The sequence below is a fragment of the Prionailurus viverrinus genome, chromosome A1 (genome assembly GCF_022837055.1).
Source record: "Prionailurus viverrinus isolate Anna chromosome A1, UM_Priviv_1.0, whole genome shotgun sequence".
Taxonomy (NCBI): domain Eukaryota; kingdom Metazoa; phylum Chordata; class Mammalia; order Carnivora; family Felidae; genus Prionailurus; species Prionailurus viverrinus.
This window is the reverse complement of record NC_062561.1, coordinates 107,415,084-107,438,243: the sequence shown is the minus strand read 5'-3', so window position 1 is coordinate 107,438,243 and position 23,160 is coordinate 107,415,084. Positions and strand designations below refer to the sequence as shown.

The 23,160-nt window shown below is 35.4% G+C and overlaps 1 protein-coding gene across 1 annotated transcript in view; it reads right to left on the bottom strand.

Annotated features, from left to right (window-relative positions):
* Window positions 1–23,160, bottom strand: part of ADAMTS19 (ADAM metallopeptidase with thrombospondin type 1 motif 19) — a 245,646-nt gene that overhangs the window by 124,072 nt on the left and 98,414 nt on the right. The window contains exon 8 of the mRNA XM_047868192.1: window positions 4,636–4,741. Coding sequence (XP_047724148.1) covers window positions 4,636–4,741 — 106 coding nt within the window. The remainder of the gene's footprint in view (window positions 1–4,635; window positions 4,742–23,160) is intronic.

The window sequence follows — 23,160 nt, the reverse complement described above, 5'->3', positions numbered from 1 at the left end:
GACATGACTAGCTGGACCTCTGGAAAGGATGGAAGTGGAAGGTGTGCTTTGTAGGTGGTCAGCTGTGCCTCCATGACCAACATTACCACCCAGTAAAATCCCTGGATACCAAGGCTCAGGTTAGTTTCTAAGGCTGGGCAGTACTTTGTGCGTGTTTTCACACATTATTGTTTAGAGAATTAACACACAGTTAGTTCTGCACAACTCACCTGGGAGAAGACAACGTAAAGCTTCTGCCAGGTGTTCCCTAGACCCGGCCCAGATGCCTGCTCCTTTGCTGACTTTAATCCATATCCTGTTACTGTAATAAACTGTCAGTATGAGTAAAATAGCTTTACTGAGTTTCCTGAGTCCTTCTAACAAGTCATTGAACCTGAGGGTGGTCTTGGGGACACTCCCCAAACACAGTAATCTAAGTACAATTTATATATCCATAATAAAGTCTGGCTGAAATAAAGTAAAATTTCTTACTTTAACAAATTGTTGTATATAAAATATAGTGTATATGTGTATACATATGCACCCAACAAACTGTCAAATTCATGAACAACTTCCTAAGGTATTTTTTATTTATAAAAATAAGGTTTTAGCCTTTATGACAATAAATTTATGAAGATCCCATTTGTATTTCATAAATATAAATACACCTAATACCAATAAAAACATTCTATGGTTGACATTTTTGGTTATAAGAAAAAAATCACATGCCTGACCTATTGTTTAGAAAGGAAAATAACTGTGAAAAGGAATCATAAAACATTGGAATAAATCATTTATTTCCCCTTTCTTGCTATGGACACTAATCTATACTTCTATATATAATTACATACAAGATTTTTTTAATTGGAAATTTTCTAAAGGAAAATTCGATACATTTTTACATTTAAGATTCATTCCCCTTTTGAAATAGTAAAAGAGGATTTTTGATTCTCTTCAATTACTCAAGGGTACTTCAATTACCCTTAAGACTTGGCTTTTATTTCTTGGTGCCCCTTACTGACTTTTCTAGCCATACGTGGGGTTTCTCTGGGAAATTCTAGAAACCAAATTCAGATAAAAAACATAAACGCACTCATCCCAAATCAGTTTAGAAACATTTCATGTGTAATTGTAAAGTCATTCTTGAATTGACAAGTTTGAATGGACTCACTCTGCCATTCTAAAGTTGTGGGTTGCAAAATTATACGATCCATTTTCTGTCTAAGAAAATATACTGGAAAACATAATCTTCTCCCAAAAAACAAAAGAAAGAAATTCAAAAAGAAAAAAGAAGAATTTAAGAGTTTCACTTAAGTAGTTGACTTAATTATATCCCTAACAAAAAAAGCTCTGTTGATTTGTGTGCGTGGACACATCAGATCCATAGACATAATTATCTAACATTTGTGAAAACTTTGCTTATTCAAGAGGCTATGCGTATATGAATTTTGTTTTATTTTTCTTTCTTCTTCCTACATTTTCCTTTCATTGTGCTTTATATCTTATACTGGATGATGATGATATAATTTATACAGATGACCTCTCTCCTGTTTGTTCCTTTGTGTGTCCTTTGTTAAAGACAACACTACTCTTCACTGTTAATGTATCCCACTTTATAGCGTTAAGAAAACTGGGGCGCCTGGCTGGCTCAGTCGGTTAAGCTGACTTTGGTTCAGGTCATGATCTCGTGGTTCGTGGGTTTGAGCCCCCGTCAGACTCTGTGCTGACAGCTCAGAGCCTGGAGCCTGCTTCCAATTCTGTATATCCTTCTCTCTGTCCCTCCCCCACTCACTCTCTGTCTCTGTCTCTCAAAATAATAAACATTTAAAACAATTAAGAAGGGAAATACCAGCCCCCACTTTTGAGACAAATACTGCTTACAAGTAAAGAGGATTTTTAGTAACTAAGTAGTTCAACATATATCATATGTCCTGGTCTTAATTCATCAAGCATTACCCATACCTTTGGCACATCTCTATTGATTTTGGGTACAGCTCTATAAAAGGCAAATAAAATAATATTTTACTACCATTTTAGCCATTCCAACCTGAGTTCCTGGTCATAAACCAATGTTTCTACTACATAAAGCTCAAGTGGCCTTTCCTTAAACTATATCATTTAGTTTTTTAAGTAGAAATTCTTGACCAAACCTTTGCATGTTAATAAAGTAACCTGCGTGGTGGTTGGTTCCTTTAATCTGTGTTCTTCGTACATTTTAGAATACATCAGAGATTTAAAAAATGTATTTTACATATCCTAAAATAAAGTAAGATCGTTTCTTAAAGTGAACCTTCCACTACTCAGATTGTCTGTTTCATAAAAATATACTCACACTGCTTATATTATTCAGAAACTTGTATTTAACTTCTAAAAATTATAATCATGAATTTGTACTTATTGTCTTAATATTTTTAATACCAACTTTTTCTTTCCCCTAAACGTTACTTTCAGAATTTTTCATTCAAGTATTGCACATGGTTTTCCTTACTATGATTACACTGAAATATCTTTAAATTAAGAAAACTATATTGGAATTAAGAGTCTAAATCCTATCATTCCTGGAGTACAACAATGAACTAGGTTATTGCATTACATATATTCCCTAAAGAATGATGATCTTAGAATGTTATTTATCTGTTTTGTTTCTTTTTTGAATAACAAATAAACACGTTGTATTCTACAGCACTCCACTGACCACTGAAAGTCTGCATGGGAGAAAATGAAAGTATATTTACACATTTAAAAACAGTGACACCAGAGGGGCGCCTGGGTGGCGCAGTCGGTTAAGCGTCCGACTTCAGCCAGGTCACGATCTCGCGGTCTGTGGGTTCGAGCCCCGCGTCGGGCTCTGGGCTGATGGCTCAGAGCCTGGAGCCTGTTTCCCATTCTGTGTCTCCCTCTCTCTCTGCCCCTCCCCCGTTCATGCTCTGTCTCTCTCTGTCCCAAAAATAAATAAACGTTGAAAAAAAAAATTAAAAAAAAAAAAAAAACAAAAAAAAAAACCAAAAAAAAAACCAAAACAGTGACACCAGAAATAAAACCACTGTTCGTCATGTCTTAGACTAGGTTACGGGCACATAGGTATATTCAATTTCTGGTAATTCACTGAGCTGTATCATTATAACTTGACCATTTTCCTCTACTTCAATTTACTTGAATAAAAGGTTTTTTTAATCAAACACTGTGATGTCCTATACAATCTTCTCCCGAGCTTTCTTAGACCAATCAAATTCCATAGCTCAATTTACTCACTTGGCTCCAGAGTCCAGGCATCTGATGAAAATGAAGCGCACTGGGTGTCTGATAAATACTATAATACCACAGTGCCTCAGCCTGTGATGAGCTGGAAAAGATGGCCCCAGTCTAAAGGGTACAGACACTACTCAGCTCCAAGGAATGGCTGCCATATGGGACTGTAGGTCTAATGTTGCCAGGTCTGGAAATTTGAATTTTTATGTCAAATTTATACTTCTTAATGTTGGCAACTGATTCAAATTTTTAAACACTACCAGCCAAACTAAATATGTCTTTGACCAAAGAGGCCTCCATAAAGAGCACCTCCCTGTGTAGGACCTCACTAAATGTGAGTCCAATTAAAATATTTTTCATATTTTAATTGATACTGCTAGCACGCAGGGAAGCCCACATTCAAAATTCAGTCTGACTGCACACCATTTCTACTGTAAGATACTGGCTGTAAATATGTGCTTGTTGTTCATAATCCGAATCTCAGACCAACCTTATAACACAGGTATCATCCCCATTTTTACTGATGAGGGATCAAAGGCCCAAAGAGAGCAGATAATGCAAAGTACAGAACAGTATGACTGAACTAGATAACCTGAATTTAAATCCTTCCTCCAACACGAACTATTTTCACAACTAAATTAAACTTAAATTAATTTCTCCATGCTTCAGTTTTCTCCCCTGTAAGATGGGTACTCTAATAGCCTTACCTAACAAAAATGTTCTGAGGATATATATAAAGCATGTAGAAATGTCGTAGCACACAGTAAGTACTATGTAAATGTTGTTATTACTAATTATTATTGTTATTATCATCATCTGTAAAATGACAGCCTTGCTTGTTGAGTTTTAAATGAACTATTAGGTAAAGTACTTAGACATGTTCCTGAGACAGACTGTTCATTACATATTAACTGGGTGAACAGGTGAAGTTTATTTCAAGTACATTACTTCAAACCATGCAGATTAATTGGCTTTTACTCTGTATAGGGTAATAACAAACACTATTATACTATACTATACTATACTATACTATACTATTATAGTTTGGAAGTATTTTAATTTGTACAAAGTGTTTTCTTCCGACATGTGGATAATATATAGCTTTGTAGTGTCATGATTATTGTCATGTTTATATTATTTGGAAATGTGTAGTGAAGTGAAATGTGTCATGTCCTAATGTCAATTTTAATAATGTAATAAGATTTTATTCAAAGTATCGGGAATAGTTACAATATTTAGAAGATACTCTTTAAATTTAGATGATCTTTACCACCTCTTTTTGTTTCCCTAATTTTTAAAACACCTGAGCCCCTCCCCCTAAAAAACCCAAAAGATATGCATGTAATTCAATAACTCAAATTACAAAGCTATATGCCAATATGTGGCATAGCCAGAATTTTTACTTACTTGTGACCCATTTCATGAGCAATTGTAAATGCAAGATTCAAGCCATTGTCTTCAGCAATAATACATTTTCTCTTTTCACTACACATTCCACTCAAATAAGCTATACCTAGAAGACACAAACATGAATTATCACATTTCATATTCAAATGTAAACCTTTATGCTAGGAATCAGTAGAAGAAACTGAAAAATGAAATTCCTTACATTCAAATATGTCTATATTAAGCTGTGATATCCAGTCCTTATGAATGAAATTGTAAGAGAAATTGTGTATGTATTAGTCACTCAATAAACTCTTAATACTCTTCTCAATTTAATATCTCAGATTAAATTAGTTCATCAATTGTCCAATTCTCAAAAAGGCATACTATAAGAATACATTTTGGAAATACCAGTTTTCATTGTCATGAATGGACACAACTTGGAAAATATAAATTAAAAAGCAATGATTAAATTAAGTATTTTTCAATTCTTGTGAATAATGTAGTTGCAAAAAAACCCTAAAATAAAATAAACGGCATATAGGACATTCTTGAACTCACATTTATATTCTGAGTTAATATATTTAAAAATTTTATTTTGTAAAATACAATTTTAACTAATACAACAAAAAAACTGTGATTGAATACTGAAAAGTATTTCCTCTGAAAATTTCCTGCCTTATAAGATGGCCCAACTGCAGAGTATAAGATAATGAACTATTATTTAAGCCAATAATTTCTGCAAGGTAGTTGATCTTTTGGTTTGAATTAGCAGTAACACAGTATGTGAAATCATTGATACTTCTTCATCAAAGATTCATGTGCCATTTTACTAATTAAGAAATGCCTCTGAAGAAATATCCTTGAACACAAAGAACTATATAACCTTGCAAGTGTAAGTTTTAATGCATTTTTAAATAACAAAGTTTATTAAAATAATATCTAGTGTTATTGAATTATCTATATGCTCCGGAATCCTCCTATCTGCATAAAATACATCTAAGCTCATTATATGAAGAAATTAAGGCCTGGACAAGTGGAATGATTTGCCAAAGAACACATGAGTACTAAATATTATAAAATAAAGATTTGAAATGAACTTTAAATCCATATGCCAACTAACATTTAGTTTTTCCCGCTGATTATAATTTAGTGCAGAGTGGCCCCTAGTTGAAGATGGTTAGCTAACTACTTGAGACTTTTTTTTCTGTCTTCAGAAACATAAAAAAATAGTGTTATGGAATGATTACATTTAACTAAAAGAGTAAATCGCCTTGCCCATGTTTTGGAAAAACAGAAGGTTCATACAAGAACATGAACCGATTTAGTGGACCCATGCCCAAATTAAACAGAGGAGGATTTTATGAATGTGGTAGAACCCCCAGAGGTTCAAGGCTGAGACATACAGGTTTGACAGAGGCATTGCTCGGGGACTGAAAATGGAGATTAGATGAAAGTATGTCTGAAATCCTCAAGTACTCATTCAAACCTTCGAGTAGAATGCCAAGGCCTGGTATTCACTGGCCTATCAAGAAAATGAAGATACATTCTCTCAGCAAAATGCAGTATAAACATACTACTTTTAAAACATAACTACAGGAAGAAATAGCCAAGAGATGAAATACATAAAGATGAAATACATAAAGAAATACATAAATATCTATATATTTAGAAATATTTTATTAAATATAAAATGTACAAATAGAAGAAATTACTTCTTTTCTTAAAAAAAGTTTATTTATTTATTTTGCAAGAGAAAGAGAGCACAGCAGAGGGGCAGAGAGACAGGGAGAGAATTCCAAACAGGCTCCGTGCTGTCAGCACAGAGCCTGACGTGGGGCTCAATCTCACCAGGTACGAAATCATGACCTCAGTGGAAACCAAAAGTTGGACGCTTAACTGACTGAGCCACCCAGGTGCCCCGAAATTACTTCTTTATGAATGGATAGATGGATGAAGGGATGAATAGACAAGTGACAAGCCATACTACTTCATTTGGCTGATTAAAACAGCCAAGATCTGGTACGAAGGAAAGAAGAAGGTAGGGATAAACACAGAGGGGTTAGGGAAGGGAGAAAAAAAGGAAGACAAAAACATAGTTGTTATCGAGCTCTACTAAATAACAAATCAAATACAAAACTTTAAGAAATGCTTCAAGAAACATAATGTGATTTTTAAGAGAGCTAAGTCAGGCACTTATTGATGCAACAAAATATGGAAAACAAACACAAGAGAGTAACTAAACTTGCATTATAGTTGAAGGGAAGAAGGAAAGAAAGAGAAGGAAGGAGTGAAGGAGGGAAGAAGTGTGAAAGAAAAGTAGCTCCTCTTAATAGGATATTTAAAATTCTCTTGAGCATTTAAAAATTTAAATAAATATATACTTCAAGACTAAATGTCCCACTAAAATACTAAATTAAGTTCATCTATAATTAGTATGTCAAAGACCACTGTGCAGTACAAATTTCCCTCAGGATGCCCATATATTTCGCCAAACCAAAATAAGCTCATCACCATACATAGATTAAAAGTCGGCTAACATAGGCTGTCATAATTTCATATATCTCTTTGCTGTATGGACCAGGACATAGCAAATTCAGTCACTTTAATAAATTTAACATCTCTTCTCCTATACTACTTGAAATATATTGTTCCCGCCAACAAGAGTACTGTTGCTTGTTTCCAATTCTTACCTCTTCCATATTATTTTTTTCTATTCTAGATTGATACATTTTTCCATATTTTGCTGTTATCTTATTACAATGGCTAGGATTTCCAATGTACTATTGAAATATGGGTGGTATCAAACACCTTGTTTTCCTGACAATATTAATAGGAATGTTTACAGTTTCACAATGGAGTATGATTGCTCGAGGACTTTATTTTTATTTTTGATGTTTATTTATTTTTGACAGAAAGAGAGACAAAGAATGAGCAGGGGAGGAACAGAGGGAGAGGGAGACAGAGAATGCGAAGCAGGCTACGGGCTCCTAGCTGTTAGCACAGAGCCCGATGTGGGGCTCGAACACACAAACCGGGAGATCATGGCCTAAGCCAAAGTAATGGACTGAGCCACCCAGGTGCCCCAGGAGGACTTTAATAGATACAGTTCATTAAGTTAAAGGAATTATTTTTTGATATTCTTGTATGTCAAGTGAAAAAGGATGCAATGTTATGTGAGGTGTAGGTCAAAGGTAGATGGGAGTTAGATAGCATTTTTTTTAAAAGAAACATAAGCTTGGAATAGTGAGAGAAACAGGAAAGAGAACTGATTAAGTACTAGGGGAATACTTAATTCATGGGTCAGAAAACAGATGGTTCAGCTCAGGATGGAGAGCACAAACCTACACTCTCACTAATATGCCCAAATGAATGATATCCAACCTAATGGTTGAAACACAGAAGAGTACTACTTGGATTAAATTTGGGCTGGGATTTTTCAGAACAGGTTTAAAGGAAGGATGAAAACGTATAACAGTTGGCAGTAAAATTGATGGGGAACGAAGGGACAGAACTTGTAGCACTGGATAGGTGAAGAAGTAATGTCAAAGGAAAACAGATAATTTGGGAAAACAATACAGTTGTCCAGACAATGGAGTCAGCAATGAAGAAAAGGAACAGATATTCTCTGAAAAAGTACTAGAGATTGTGATAAGAGATTGAGATTTAGAGACTTAAGATTTCAGAGGTGAAATTCCATGATATGATTAACTACTGGCACGAGGGTAGAGAAAAGTAGCTGGCATCCAGATTGAGGGGAAATAATTATTAAGTAGTGTTGGGTGGACTGATGGTATAACGTGAAGTTGCACCTGAATGAACTCAAGAAGCAGAGAGAAAGATGGCCAACATCCACACGAAATGGGGGAGACAATAAAGGAGAACAATCCACCACAGTGACAGTGACAGTGAGGTTAAGACGGTAAAGCTCAAGAGCTTCCATCACATCTGAAGAGTTTTATATGAGGACAGGAGAGATTTTGACTTAGAAGCAGCAGCGGGAAGCAAGAGAAATGTTACAGGTATACAACGTTGGTATTTTCCTAGCACCAGACCTATGGATAGGGGAAGAGAAAGAAAGAACTGTAATGTCTCTGGGGGCCCTAGATTCCTCGCCAGGTTATGGGAAATCAATGACTACTGTGTAGTCATGAAAAAAATATGGTATTGAAAAGAATATAATTTATAATATAAAAGACATATATTTTATACCATAAAATACGAATTTACATACAATAAAACAGAATTTTAAAATGAGTACATATTGGCATAGAGGTATGATTACACCTAAGTATTAAAAAATGCAGACCACCACATTTTCACAAGAGAACAAAAAGATTACACAAATTTGGGGGCACCTGGCTGGCTCAGAAGTAGAGCACGTGACTCTTGATCTCAGAGTCATGAGTTCAAGCCCCATGTTGAGCATAGAGCTTACTTAACACAAAACAAATCAAAAAACTACATCAATATGCTAACTTGCTAATAGCAACTGTATTATATAACAGAGAAATAATAAGTAACTTTTCTCCCTCTTGTCCAATTTTCCAAATCATGGGTTTATAATACTTTTACAATGAGAAGATTGAAAGACATAAATATGATAATCATGTCTATGAAATTTAAAGAGTAATTAACAGAATCTCTTATAGACCATGATGCAATTTAACAAATAAGATGATCCTGTATTCCTATTCTCTTTTTACTTATGTGTACAGTTAGAATCTTCAACTAAGATTCTGATAAATTTAAATTTCATTGTCTTACATTTGGCCCACAAAGGAGATTTTCTTTAACTTGAAAGTTATGGAGAATAATTCTAACCATGACTAATTTAAATGACTTGCATTATTCTGTCTAAAAGCCTATGCTTTTCAGTTCCTTTCAAAAACTCATATGTTTCTTATTATAATAAGGGGTAGAGTTTAGAAGGAGAAAGGATTTAACACAGCTGTTATTTAAAGATAGATATAATACAGACTCTTTTTAAGGTACCCTTTTAATATAAAAGTTTGTACAAACAAAAAGGATACCAAAAATCTAATTTCCCACCTAAAAATGAATCAAGTCATGTGTGAGGACTGAACAGAATCTCTCATCTGAAAACAATACATACAATCCTGGAATGTAATATGATACTTCATCAAGATAATCATAGAGCCCTAAAACTCCACAGGAAGCGTGTTACAATAGTGGACTAATCAGGAAATCAGTTTTTGAAAAATGTTTATTTATTTTGAGAGAGAGAGAGAGAAAGAGCATGAGTGGGGGAGGGGCAGAGAGAGGGGGAGAGAATTCCAAGCAGGCTTCGCACTGTCGGTGCAGAGTCCAATGCTGGGCTCCAACTCAAAGACCCTGAGATCATCACCTGAGCTGAAACTAAGAGTTGGATTCTCAACCAATGGAGCCACCCAGGTGCCCCAGGAAATCAGTTTTTATGATGTCAGATGGATGTATACTAACAAAAGTAAGTTCTCCAGCTCCACTGGTATTGCCTTTAAGCACCAACTAGACTACCTAAGTTCAAAATCTTGTCTCTCCTGGCACAAAATCGTTCACAGTTCTAGGAAAGATATTTGTTCTAGGATTGTACCTTATGAGAAAAGTTATTCACCTAGGAGTCCTACTATTATTTGAGGCCTAATAGAACAAGGAAAAAAAATGAATACATGCTGAGCATACCTTCAGGAGCACGAGCCACAAAATAAATACTCATCTTAAAATGTGATCATTAAAATCTAAAGGTATCTAAAACATTATGGAAGAATAAAAGGAAACACTAGATAGGGAAAAATCAAGGTAGGAGAGGCTTTTAGAGAAGGAAACAGCTTGGTGGTTATCACTGAGTGGCCAGAGGTCAGCCAAGGAAAAGCAGGGGAAGCTTGGGGGTAATTTCCTGAACAAAGGACTGAGCAGGGAAAAGGAGATGGTGATGAGAGTTGATATTGCTCACAGAAGGGTAAGTTAGGTTCGTTCAATGTGCAAGCCACGTAGTACATTTCTGCCTCAATAGGTATTTAGCATATCTACAAGAAGGGGATGTATGAAATGAACTGCATAGATGAAATTCCTGGAAACAAAGACCAATATAAAGTGTTAACTCAATGTGGGGTGCTAAATAAAAATGTAATTTTGAAGAATCAAAATGTATTTTGTCCACAAATTAGAAAAAAAAAATTTTAGAATGACTTAATGAGATGGTACCCACATCATACGAAGCCCATTTACATGATTACGTTCAAATTGGACTTTGAACATATTCTACAATAACTTGCCTTACTAATTCAATAATTATCCGCCTCTATTCCATTACAAGCCAAGATGATGATGATTCAGGAATATAAGAGTACAATTATGTAAGTTATGAGTTTAATATGGGTATAGTTATAAATGTATTTTAAAAAGTAGGCTTCCAGATTCTCTTAAATGATTAATCCATAACATTCTTCGTAGTACAGTTCCTAAGAATACTAAGAAAAAAGTGAATTCCAAAAACAAGAAATAGAATATTAGTTTAATAAAAACTATAGTGAATCTCTGTGGTTGAAAAGGCAGACTATTTTATAGACATTAAAATGTTGTTTATGTGTTCCCACAACATGGTAGGCTGACAGTCCTTTTGTGAAAAACACATAGAGTGCCAGATAAAATGTAATGAACAAAGTTTTTGATGTATCACTAAGTTTGAAGAAAAAAGATTACCAAGTGCAAGAATAAAGCTTAAAAATTTTTCAAATCTAGAGGATAATATCATGATTTAATGTTGTTAGAATCTGGATATCAGAAAAGATACAAGTCTTATTAAATAACGGGTGCAGCTTCCGGGCACCTGGGTGGCTCAGTCGGTTGAGCATCTGACTTCAGCTCAGGTCATAATCTCACAGTTCATGAGTCTGAGCCCCACATTGGGCTCAATCCTGTCAGCACACAGCCTGCTCCGGATCCTGTGTCCCCTTCTCTCTGTGCCCCTCTCCTGCTCATGCTTGCTCGGTCTCTCTCTTCTCTCTCTCAAAGATTAAAAAAAAAAAAAAAAAAAAGAATGGTGCGGTTTCAAAATGTCTGCAAGGACAGGCATTAAGAAGCAAGGAACTGAGATCTATACACAAATTAGAAAGCCTGGAAATGCTGTTAATGTTTGAAAATAACCTCAAAAGTCCACATGCAGGAAAGCAACAAGGAATCATAGCTCAAAGTTCTGGGTATGCCAGGAAAGGCTCCATTAACACAGTGGAACCGAAACCACCATCATGCATAGGCTATGAAGCCATAGGAATATGAAGCCATAAATATAATGTACAAGCCTATCATACAATTTGGGGATCATACAGGATTGGAAAAAACCTTGTCAGTAAAAACAAATGAGGTATCACTGTGACAAGACACTTGATCATCTCAGCAAGCATAGAATTCCCACAGAAGATGGGGTGCCTGGGTGGCGCAGTCGGTTAAGCGTCCGACTTCAGCCAGGTCACGATCTCGTGGTCCGTGAGTTCGAGCCCCGCGTCAGGCTCTGGGCTGATGGCTCAGAGCCTGGAGCCTGTTTCTGATTCTGTGTCTCCCTCTCTCTCTGCCCCTCCCCCGTTCATGCTCTGTCTCTCTCTGTCCCCCCCCCCAAAAAAAAGAATTCCCACAGAAGAAACAGTTTCACTGAAGACAAACTCACAAATAAAAACGACAAACCAAGTAAAGAAACAGCCATTGTGAGAAGGAGACCATTACCTAAATAAAAACTAGAGAGAACATGTTAATGAAGGAAAGACGTTTTTAACACAAAGATGGGAAGCTTGAGATCTACATTCACTGGGCTACCACAACCCAAATGTATCTTTCTGTAAATAAAAAAAGAAACCCCTTCTTCGTGACACTTTACATCAAAATACTGGTGTAAAGAAATGTTAAATTTCTTCAAACAGAAGGAAAAATTCCAGACTAAAACATGAAAATAAAGAGGAGGAAATACAGAACACCAGAAAGAGTAAATGTATGTGTAACTATAAATTAATACCAAATACACAAAACATCGATTTTTTTTAAGTAGGCTCCATGCCCAGTGTGGAGGGGAGCATGCCTAGGGGACTCCAACGCAAAACACTGAGATCAAGATTACAATTGCATTGTAATACATGCAATTACAAAACAATAGTAAAATAATACATAATTAACAATTACAGCGATTGAAAATGGCATACCAATATTAGATTTACCTATTTTTAAAAGGCAAGAAACAAAGAAAAAAAGAAACATGAAATAAAGTGAAATAGAAAATAAACAGAAAGAAAGCATTTCAAATTATGATTTTCATTAAATAAAAAAGACTATACCATGGAAACTGTGTGTGACTGCCAAACTGAATGGATATTTAAGTTCTCGAAGGTGAGAGATGTGTGAATTAAGTTGATTGTGATAATCATTTTATAATGCCTGATGTATATTAAACCATCACATTGTTCACATATATACAACTTTTACCTGTCAATTTTATCTTGATAAAGTTGGAATAAATGAATGAAAAAAAAACACTAGGCTGAATCCAAACTAAGATTGTAAGTCTGGATTAAAAAAATAAACCTTAAGTGTATTGTGTTTACAAGAGATACAGCAAAAAATATATATATATAAATAAGTTAGAAGTAAAAGAACAGAAAACAATGTAATATGCAAACATCAACCAAAATAGAGAAAGAGTGACAATGTAAATATTACAAATATAGAAAATTAGACAAATTGAATTTAAGCCATAAGCATCTAGAGAGATAAAGAGGGGTGTTTTATTGTTGTTTTTTTTTTTTTACAATAAAAGGATCACGGCAACAAGAGGACTTCGCAGTTCTTTTCTGTATTTACTCAACAACAAAGCCTCAAAATGTATATATAGTAAAAATGAACAGAATTAAGAGACAAAGACAAATCCACAGTTAAACTGGAAGACTTAACAAGTCTCTTTTAATAGCTGATAAAACAACCATAAAAAAATTTACTCAAGACATAAGAGATCTGAACAAAAAATTAGCAAATCTCTCTTAATTGACATAACAGAACATGGCACCCAACAAAATTCTCTCTTTTTCTTTTTTAAAAATTTTTAATGTTTACTTATTTTTGAGAGACAGAGCACAAGTGGGGAAAGGCTGAGAGAGAGAGGGAGACGCATAATCCAGAGCAGACTCCTGGCTCTGAGGTGTCAGCACAGAGCCCCATGCAGGGCTTGAACTCACCAGCCATGAGATCATGACCTGAGTCGAGGTAGGACACTCAACCAATTGAGTCACCCAGATGCCCCAATTCTCTCTTTTTAAGTGGACAAGGTACATTTATGGCCATATTCATACTGAGTAGTGAAAAAAAAAAGTGGAAATAATCCAAAGTTTGTTCATTGGCCAAAATGGAAATAATTTAGAAATCAGGAACTAAAAAGGTAACTAGAAAAACCCAAACTGCTTACACATAAGATGATACTCTTCTAAACAGTCCACAAGTGAAAGCAATTATAATGAAAATTAGAAAATACGTTAAACATGGCTACAGTAAAAATAGAACACATAAAAAATGTGTGGGCTGAGATGACAGTGCTTAGGGAAATTCACAGCATATATTATAAAAAACAAAAGAGACTGAAATCAATGATTAAAATTCCTTCCAGGAGCTGGGAAAAGAAGAGAGCATCAAAGCTTAAGAAGAAAGGGAAAGAAATAATAAAGAGCAAAACCAATGAACTATAAAACAAATGTAAAAGAAAACTGACAAAATTGGCAATTCCCTAGTAAACCGACCAAGAATAAAAAGAGAGACAAGTACAAATTATCAACACACACAAAGAATAAGGAAATGTCTCTACAATCCTAAAGACATCAAGGTAATATATAAAAAAAGCATACCAATAAAATTTACAACTTGCCAAAGCTGTCAAAAGAAATACAAAATCTAGAATTTTCTAGTATCATCCGACTTATTCATTCTACTCCACCTGCATTGGCTTGTTTTTTGTTTGTTTGTTTTTGTTTTGTTTTTGCTTTCCTTTTCTTTTTCCTGTCATTTCCATCTCAAGACCTCTTCACTGGCTTTTCACTCTGGAACATTCCTTCCCTAGATATCTCCAGATTTTGATCACCAAATTTAAATTACAAATACCCTGGAACTCCCATATTATCTCTTACTTAAACTGACTCCTTTTGCTATGCCAGTTTATCTTTTAATATACCAATTAATTTAACTATTCATTATGGATATTGGCCATTTCTCTCTTAGAATGTTAAGCACCGCAAAGGCAGGAAAGTACTGAGAAGTCAATTTGTTCATTCCCAACAAGTAGAACTGTATAGTACAGTGTATACTATACATTGTATAATACCATGAAAATACATTTTGAGGTGTATTATTGTGCATTTCTCTTTTGTATTTCCACACAAGTCATGTCTTAGTTATCTACAGGCTTCTCTCTGAGGGCACAGGAGAAAGGATAAGGATTAGAGGTAGGTAGCCTTTGGAACTCTGGAGGATAGTGAATTGGGAAACTCCAGACCAATATACGATGACTCAAACATGGAATTAATAAAAAAAACTCTGGGTCAGTAGGTGGAAAGAAGGGCTGTGTTGTCATTTCTGAGCCTACTTTGACTCTTGCTATCAAGAAGGCCAGAGGGGTGGGCAGTTTAACTCAGGGGACCCATGGGGGGGACATGACTGAGATCTGGCAGGGTCTTAATAGCACTAAGAGCTGGAAGGGTAGGGCCTGGGGAGGCTGGGAAGGAAAAAAGTGTGGTAGAAAGAGTTGAATCAGAGTTATAGGGCCCTGACCAAACCAACATTCTTGAGTTGAACCCACCAACTGCATTTGGAAGCCAAATCCAGCCTGTAGACAAAGGAATTCACTGCAAAGACGCTGAGAGCAAAGGTCTCAGAGGAAAGTGAAGGCACTGTGATTTCTGATCTATAGCCCATCAATCACCTCAGCTATGGAAAGAATCAAAGGAGAGGTTAAGGGCACTATTTGGAAGAACTGAATATTAGCTGAAAGAAAACCGAAACAAGGTAAATGAATCAAGTCATATAAAGTGGGGGAAAAAAATAACATCAATTGACATGTTTCAGTTCTCATCGTCCTCAAATCAAAGGAGGCAGGGATTTGTGAGGAAAAGATTTAATACATTCTAGGAAGATAGATGCAACATTTTCTTTTCCTAATTTAGTATCATCTTTGACCTTGTAATGTGTATTGCGACAAAATTAACTACAGATGGGAATGCACATGTTAAAAAAAGAGTGTGTGTGTTTTTAATTCGTGGCTAAAGGAAAATCAAACAGTGAATACTCACTCACTTTATTTTATGATCCTAAGGTGTGATGGAGGTATCTAAAATAAGTAAGTTTTAGACTAGACAGCATATGGATACCACGTCTAATTGTTTGGTAAGTTTTTTATGAAATATGAATATGATGCAGGAAAAATACAGTGAAAGGTAGTTCAAGTAAATGTTCAGGAAAATAGTGAAAGAAAGTGAGTTCAGGGGTGCCCAACTGGCTCAGTCAGTAGAGCATGTGACTCTTGATCTTGGGGTTGTGAGTTCAAGCCCCATGTTGGATGTAGAGACTACTTAAAACTAAAATACTGAAAGAAAGAAAGAAAGAAAGAAAGAAAGAAAGAAAGAAAGAAAGAAAGAAAGAGAAAGAGAAAGAGAAAGAAAGTGAGTTCATAGGGACAGTGGTATGAAGGAAAGACAGAGATGGCCAGTTCCTAAAATCTGCTCTTTTAAGGATGGAGAAGACATCATGGTAAAGGACAAGTTCCAAAAGAGATTTACTTGCTGCTTTCATTGTTTTCACATGTTCTTAATCTTTACAATAAACCACACTACTAAGCAGACCTCCCTCCTTCCCACGTTAAGATAATGAAACAGAAGGCTTTTGTTTGAAAGTAAGAACAATTAGGAAAATTTATGTCTGCAAGCTAGTTTTGTGCTCCCGCTATTGTATTAGAATACAGAATGATTGTATTAGAATAATCTAATAAATTAGATTTATTGTACTTCACATTCATTTCTCTTCTCTCTTTCAGAAAATTTAAAGGCAAGCTATGAGATGATTTCAGAAGTTAAACTCTCAAATCTTTAGAGAGTTTAAGCCTGACTCCAAGGTACATTACTGTGTTTTTGATATATCCCTAATACATAATTAAAAATATATACCATCTTGGGGCGCCTGGGTGGCTCAGTCAGTTGAGTGTCCTACTTCAGCTCAGGTCATGATCTCGTAGCTTGGGAGTTCCAGCCCCGCGTCAGGCTCTGTGTTGACAGCTCAGAGCCTAGAGCCTGCTTCGGATTCTGTACCTCCCTCTCTCTCTGCCCCCACCCACTTGCATTCTGTCTCTGTCTCTCTCAAAAATAAATAAACATTAAAAAAAATTAAAATATATATATATACCATCTGAAATTCTTAATTTAGATTTGAGTGCAAATCTGAAAATATAATGCTGGGGTACACTGAAAAAGCCGTATGTGGTAGATCACACATCTAACACTTATAAATCAGAAATGGGAAATTTACTGTGCAGTCTACCACAAACATGGATGAAAGTTGGTATTCCCATTGCTGAGTTAATTTAAAAAAAAAGACAAATCAGAGTTCTCAGGCTTTCTGTATGACTTTGCTCACAAAAACAAAACAAAAACAAAAACAAATTAGGTTTAATGACTTCATCTGTCTCGGAGACTAAAAAACTGTCATGACTTTAAAAAATAGGTAAGATGAATCACAGTTAAAGATTTTTGCAAAATTTAAGGATACAGCTGGAAAATTTTTAAAGTGTTCTGATTGCATATAAATCAGGAATTTTGGCTAACGCATTTTTATAATGTTATAACGTAATCATATCCTGAAGGCATTAAACAGGGACAATTAAAACTAAAAACATCATGCTACTAAAAAGCTGTATAAATTGCTTTTTAGAATACTAGTAAAAACACTGACAGCATGCATTTATAACCATAAACACGTTCAAACTTCAAAACAGCTTGACACATTCTTTTTTCATCATGCCAATTTTTAATCATGTTGTTACTTTTCATAACTCGCTCTCTACCCAGTGTGATCAGTGTTTTTTATTCAAGAAAATAAATAATTCTATAAGCTGGAGAAATCTAAACAATATAATTATAATTCCATTACTATTACAAATATCTGATACTCTTAAATCCCAATGACTAAAATTTAAACTATTAAGTTTAATATAGTGATGTGACATGATTTGTTAAACAAAACACATTTACATAAGGACAAGTGTTCTAACTTTAGATGCATTTTTAAGATCTCAGCTTTTTAGGTCTCTACGCTGAGGTAGTTAATAGTAAACTGGGTAAAATCTTCTCAAAGATGATTTGATTTTTCTAAAATCCTGATTGGAATTAACACCAGATTTTCATGACCTGTTTTCTGCATTAAAGACAAAATGCAAAGAATAAAGTTTTAAGGGTGGAAGCTCTTGGGTCAAATATTGTAGGGTTTGAGTCCCAGCCTTGATTTTTAGCTTTGTGACCATAGGAAAATTCGTTCTTTTTCCTGAGCCTCAGTTTTCTCAATAGTAAAATCGGGAAATTAGCCATTTGGCTTAGGAATGCCAGTTAATTTAGATAAAATATTTCAAGCCTATGTTGGCTTACGTGAAACATGCTCACCCTTAAACCATTTTCTTAACTGTAAAAGGAGGTTAACAATCCCTTATGATCCAGAACTTTTGAAGGGTTAAAGAAGGTGATGTATTTAAAAACCCATGGCACATGACAGATGCTTGAGAAATATTCTTGTATACAGACAATGCTGGGTGGTGAAGTTGCACTTCTAGATCTTATAATAAGATAATTCTTAAAAACTACAAGGAGGATCTCAGGGAATTTTCTAAATTAAAATGTTTTTTGTTTCCAAGGATATATTTGGCATATTTTAATATTCATATAGTACTTAATAGCACCATTAAAATATTTTCTACTACCAACAAAATTCTATAACTAAATGAAGCTTTAACAGTAAAGGATCTTGAGGAGAAAATTGCCTTATGAACAATCACTTTTCATAATAATTCCTTAAGAATTATGTATCCAAGTCTTATCCCTGGAATATGCCCTGCCAAAATAGAAATATAGTGTCTGATTTATGTCCTGGCCAGAGCCTAATAAGAAATACACCAGCAGCCAAGAATTAAACAAGATAAGTTCAGCTTTGCTTTTATTGTAAACCACAGGAAAGATGTCATTTTTCTATCAGGAACTCGTTTCTATTCAGAAATACATGGATTGAGCACCTGGGATGCTCATTACTGTGGTATGTGCTGAGGACACAGACAAGTACTAAGCAAGATCCTTGATCACGAAAAGATTAGAAGAAGAGGAAATGAACGAAATGCAAGTTAAAAAAAAGGTATACTGAATTCTTCCAAAAGCCTGCATGGTAGAGTGGGAGATAATCTAACAAGTCCAAAAGTGGAAATTAATCAGGGTTCTGAAAAATGGGTAGAACCTGAACAGGGATAAAGGAAAGAAAGGAAAACAAAGAAATGCTCTCCATTTAGAAATTCTGAAACAATACATTTGAACACACTCACTGAAGTCTGCAAAAATAATCAGTTCTTTAGCAGGGCCTCAGTTAGAAGAGTGTGCTAGTGTGAATTTAAAAGTGACACAATGATGGGAGACGACGTTTTAAAAAGGCTTCCAGGGGCGCTTAGGTGGCTTAGTCAGTTAAGGTCATGAATCTCACGGTTTGTGAGATCCAGACCCATATTGGGACTTGGGATTCTCTCTCTCTCTCTCCCTGACTCTCCCCCATTCACGCCCTCTCTCTCAAAATAAATAAACATTTTTCCAATAATTTCAAAAAAGGCTTCTTAAGTGAATGAGAAAAAGGGTTTGGTAGGTGAAGTCTGGGTGGGATTTCAGTCTTTTCCGTTCCTCAGGTTCTGTACATTAGGTATCCTGTGCAAGATACAACCTGCAGAAACCTTTCTGAAATCCCTGGTTGTAATGCAAAAAGCAAATAAAATGATCACATAATTTCTTTCTTTTTATGTTTTAATATTTAAATTACTTTCATTGAACAGTTCTAAGAATTTTAACACTCACATTGATTCATTGAATCACCATCACCATCAGGAACCAGAAGAGGTCCATCACTCCCCAAAACTGGGATTTCCCCCTTATTTTAAAAATTTTTTTTCAATGTTTATTTATTTTTGAGAGAGAGAGAGAGTGAGCAGGGAAGGGGCAGAGAGCCAGGGGAGACACAGAATCCGAAGCAGGCTCCAGGCTCTGAGCTGTCAGCACAGAGCCCGATGTGAGGCTGGAGCCCACGAACTGTGAGATCATGACCTGAGCCAAAGTCAGACGCTTAAGTGACTGAGCCACCCAGGCACCCTGTGCTTTCCCACTGTAAGTACACTTTCCCCCATCTTTAAAACAATAGTGATCTCTGGATCACTGATCTGATTCATCATTATAGGTCTGTCTTTTAGATAATGTCATGTATGTGGACTCATAACGCAGCTAACCTTTTGAGACTGGCTTCTTTCAGTGAGCACAGTGCTTTGAGAGTCCTCAAATTACTAAAGACTTGAACCATTTACTTCTTGAAGCCCATCGGATTGTTTCCAGTTTTTGACAATTATGAATAAAGTAGGTATAAATGTTCATGACCAGGTTTGGGTGAAGATAAGTTTTTATTTTTCTGAAGTAAACACCTAGAAATTGGATTACTGAGTCATATGATAAGTATTTGCTTATCTTCCTAAGAAATTGCCAGATTGTTTTCCCAAGTGGTTGTAAAGTTTTGCAATTGCCAGCAGCAATGTCTGAGTATTAAAGTTGACCCACATTATCCACAGAACTTGATATTGTCAGTATTTTATATTTTAGTCATAAAATAGGCATACAGTGATATCTCGCTGTGGATTTAATTTGCATATCCCTGATGACAACTGATGATGACATCTTTTCATGTGTTTATTTCCAATATATATCCCTTTTGTGAAATGTCACGTCATGTCTTGCACATTTTTAAAGTTTGTTTTCTTAGTGTTGAACTCTGAGAGTTCTTTATATATCCTGTATATAAGTCCTCATGTCTGGATATGTGAGACTTATGAAGACTTATGAAGACGTTTAAACAACACAATGGTTAAGAGTACTGATCTCCCCAACACACACAGTCAAACATCTACATATAACTTTTGACTCTCCCAGAACTTAACTACTAAAGCCTACTTACTGTTAATCGGGAGGACCTTACAGATAACATAAACAGTCAATTAACACCTATTTTGTATGTTGTATATATTATGTACTATACACTTAGAATAAAGTAAGCTAGAGAAAAGGGTAGTGAGAAAATTGTAAGAAAGGCAAAGTACATTTACAGTACCATACTGCATTTATCAAAAAATACCCACATATAAGTGGACCCATGCAGTTCAAACCCATGCTGTTCAAGGGTCAATTATATTTTCTTCTGGTCCAGAACTTGTACTTTTAAAAAACATTTTTAACATTTATTTATTTTAGAGAGAGAGGGAGAAGGAGGTAGGGAGAGTATGAGTGGAGGAGGGGCAGAAAGAGGGAGACAGAGGATCCAAAGCAAATTCTCTGCTGTGAGTGCAAAGCCCTATGCGGGGCTTAAACTCACCATCATGAGATCATGACCTGAGCAGAAGAGTCGGCCGTTTAACTGATTGAGCCACCCAGACGGCCTCCCATAACTTATATTTTAATCCCTTAACAGAGCAAAATATTTTTATTTTCGATGTTGTTGTTTTAATTTTGATGAAATCTACTTTACTATTTTTTCCTTTAATGGGTTATGCTTGCGGTATTGTATCTAAAAGCACTTTACCTAATTCAAGATCACAGATTCTGGTGTTTTCTTCTTGGCTTTATACTTTTACATTTTACACTAGATTAATAATACATTTTGTATAAAGTTTTATAAGTTTATTTATTTTCTTTTATTAAAAAAAGTAGGAGTGCCTGGGTGGCTCAGTTGGTTGAGCTATCGACTTCCACTCAGGTCATGATCTTGTGATTCATGAGTTCGAGCCCCATATTGGGCTCGCTGCTGTCAGCGCAGCATCTGCCTCAGATCCTCTGTCTCCCTCTCTCCCCTTTCATGCTTGTGTGTGCTCTCTCTCTCTCTCCCAAAAATAAATAAACATTAAAAAAAGTAAAAGAACTTTATAGTCCTTCATAATGTAGAATGATGTCCAGTGTTTTCAAGACCATTTCTCCAAAGATTATTCTTACTTCATTAAACAGAATTTGTACCTTTATAGAAAATCATTGGCCACACTTGTGAGGATCTATTTCTGGAAACTGTATTTTGATCCATTGACCTATGTATCTATTTCTTTCTTTTTTAAGGTTTATTTGTTTTTGAATGATAGAGTGGGTGAGGGAGCTGAGGGAAAGAGGATCTATAGTGGGCTCCATAATGACAGCAGGAAGCCTGATACGGGGCTGAAACTCAGGAACCGCGAGATCATGACCTGAGCTGAAGCCAGACACTCAACTGACTGAGCCACCCAGCCATCCCTTGTATCTATTTCTTAAGCAGTACCATACTGTATCCATTATTGAAGCTTTGTGGTAAGTGTTGAAATCAAGGACTGATTCCTCCAAAACTACTTTTCTTTTCAAAATTGTTTTGGCTATTCAGTTATTTGCCTTTTCATATACATTTTAGGATCGTCTTGTTTCTATCTACAAAAAAGAGCTCAACCTTTTATTGGAATTGGGTTAAATCTATAGATCAATTGAGAAGAGCTATATCTGTGCTCTGCTGAACTTACTTATCTATGAACATCTGTTTCGATGTTCATCTAAATATTTATTTAGATCTTCCTTTACTGAGGTGCCTGGGTGGCTCAGTCAGTTAAGCTCAGATCTTGATCTCATGGTTTGCAAATTCGAGTCCCATATTGGGCTCTCTGCTGTCAGCACCACGCCTGCTTTAGATCCTCTCTCCTGTCTCTGGAGGAGATCCTCTGTCCCCTTCTCTACTCCTCTCCCACTCATGCTCTTTCTTTCAAAATAAACTTTAAAAAAAAAAAGGAGATCTTCCTTTATTGCTCTCATCAGCATTTTATAGTTTTAATCACACAGATTCTGTATATGTTTTGTTAAATTTATACTTAGATATTCCATTTTGGGCCTATAACAAGGATAAATACTCAAGAGTAGAAAAAGTATTTTATGTTTACTTATATTCTATTTCTTTTGCTCTTTCTTTATTCCTGATGTTCTAGTTTCCATTAAACATAATGTCCCTTCCATCAGAATTACTTACTTTGGCAATTCTTTTAAAGAAGCTTTTTTGATTATGAATTCTCTTGGTTTTTTCTTCATAAGAGATGCTCCTATTTTATCTTTTTTTTAATGTTTATTTTTGAGAGAGAGCAAGCGGGCAAACAGTGAAGAGGCAGAGAGAGAGAGGGAAGAGAATCACAAGCAGGCTCAGCGCTGTCAGCATGGAGCCCAATACAGGACCCAAACTTACGAACTGTGAGATCATGAC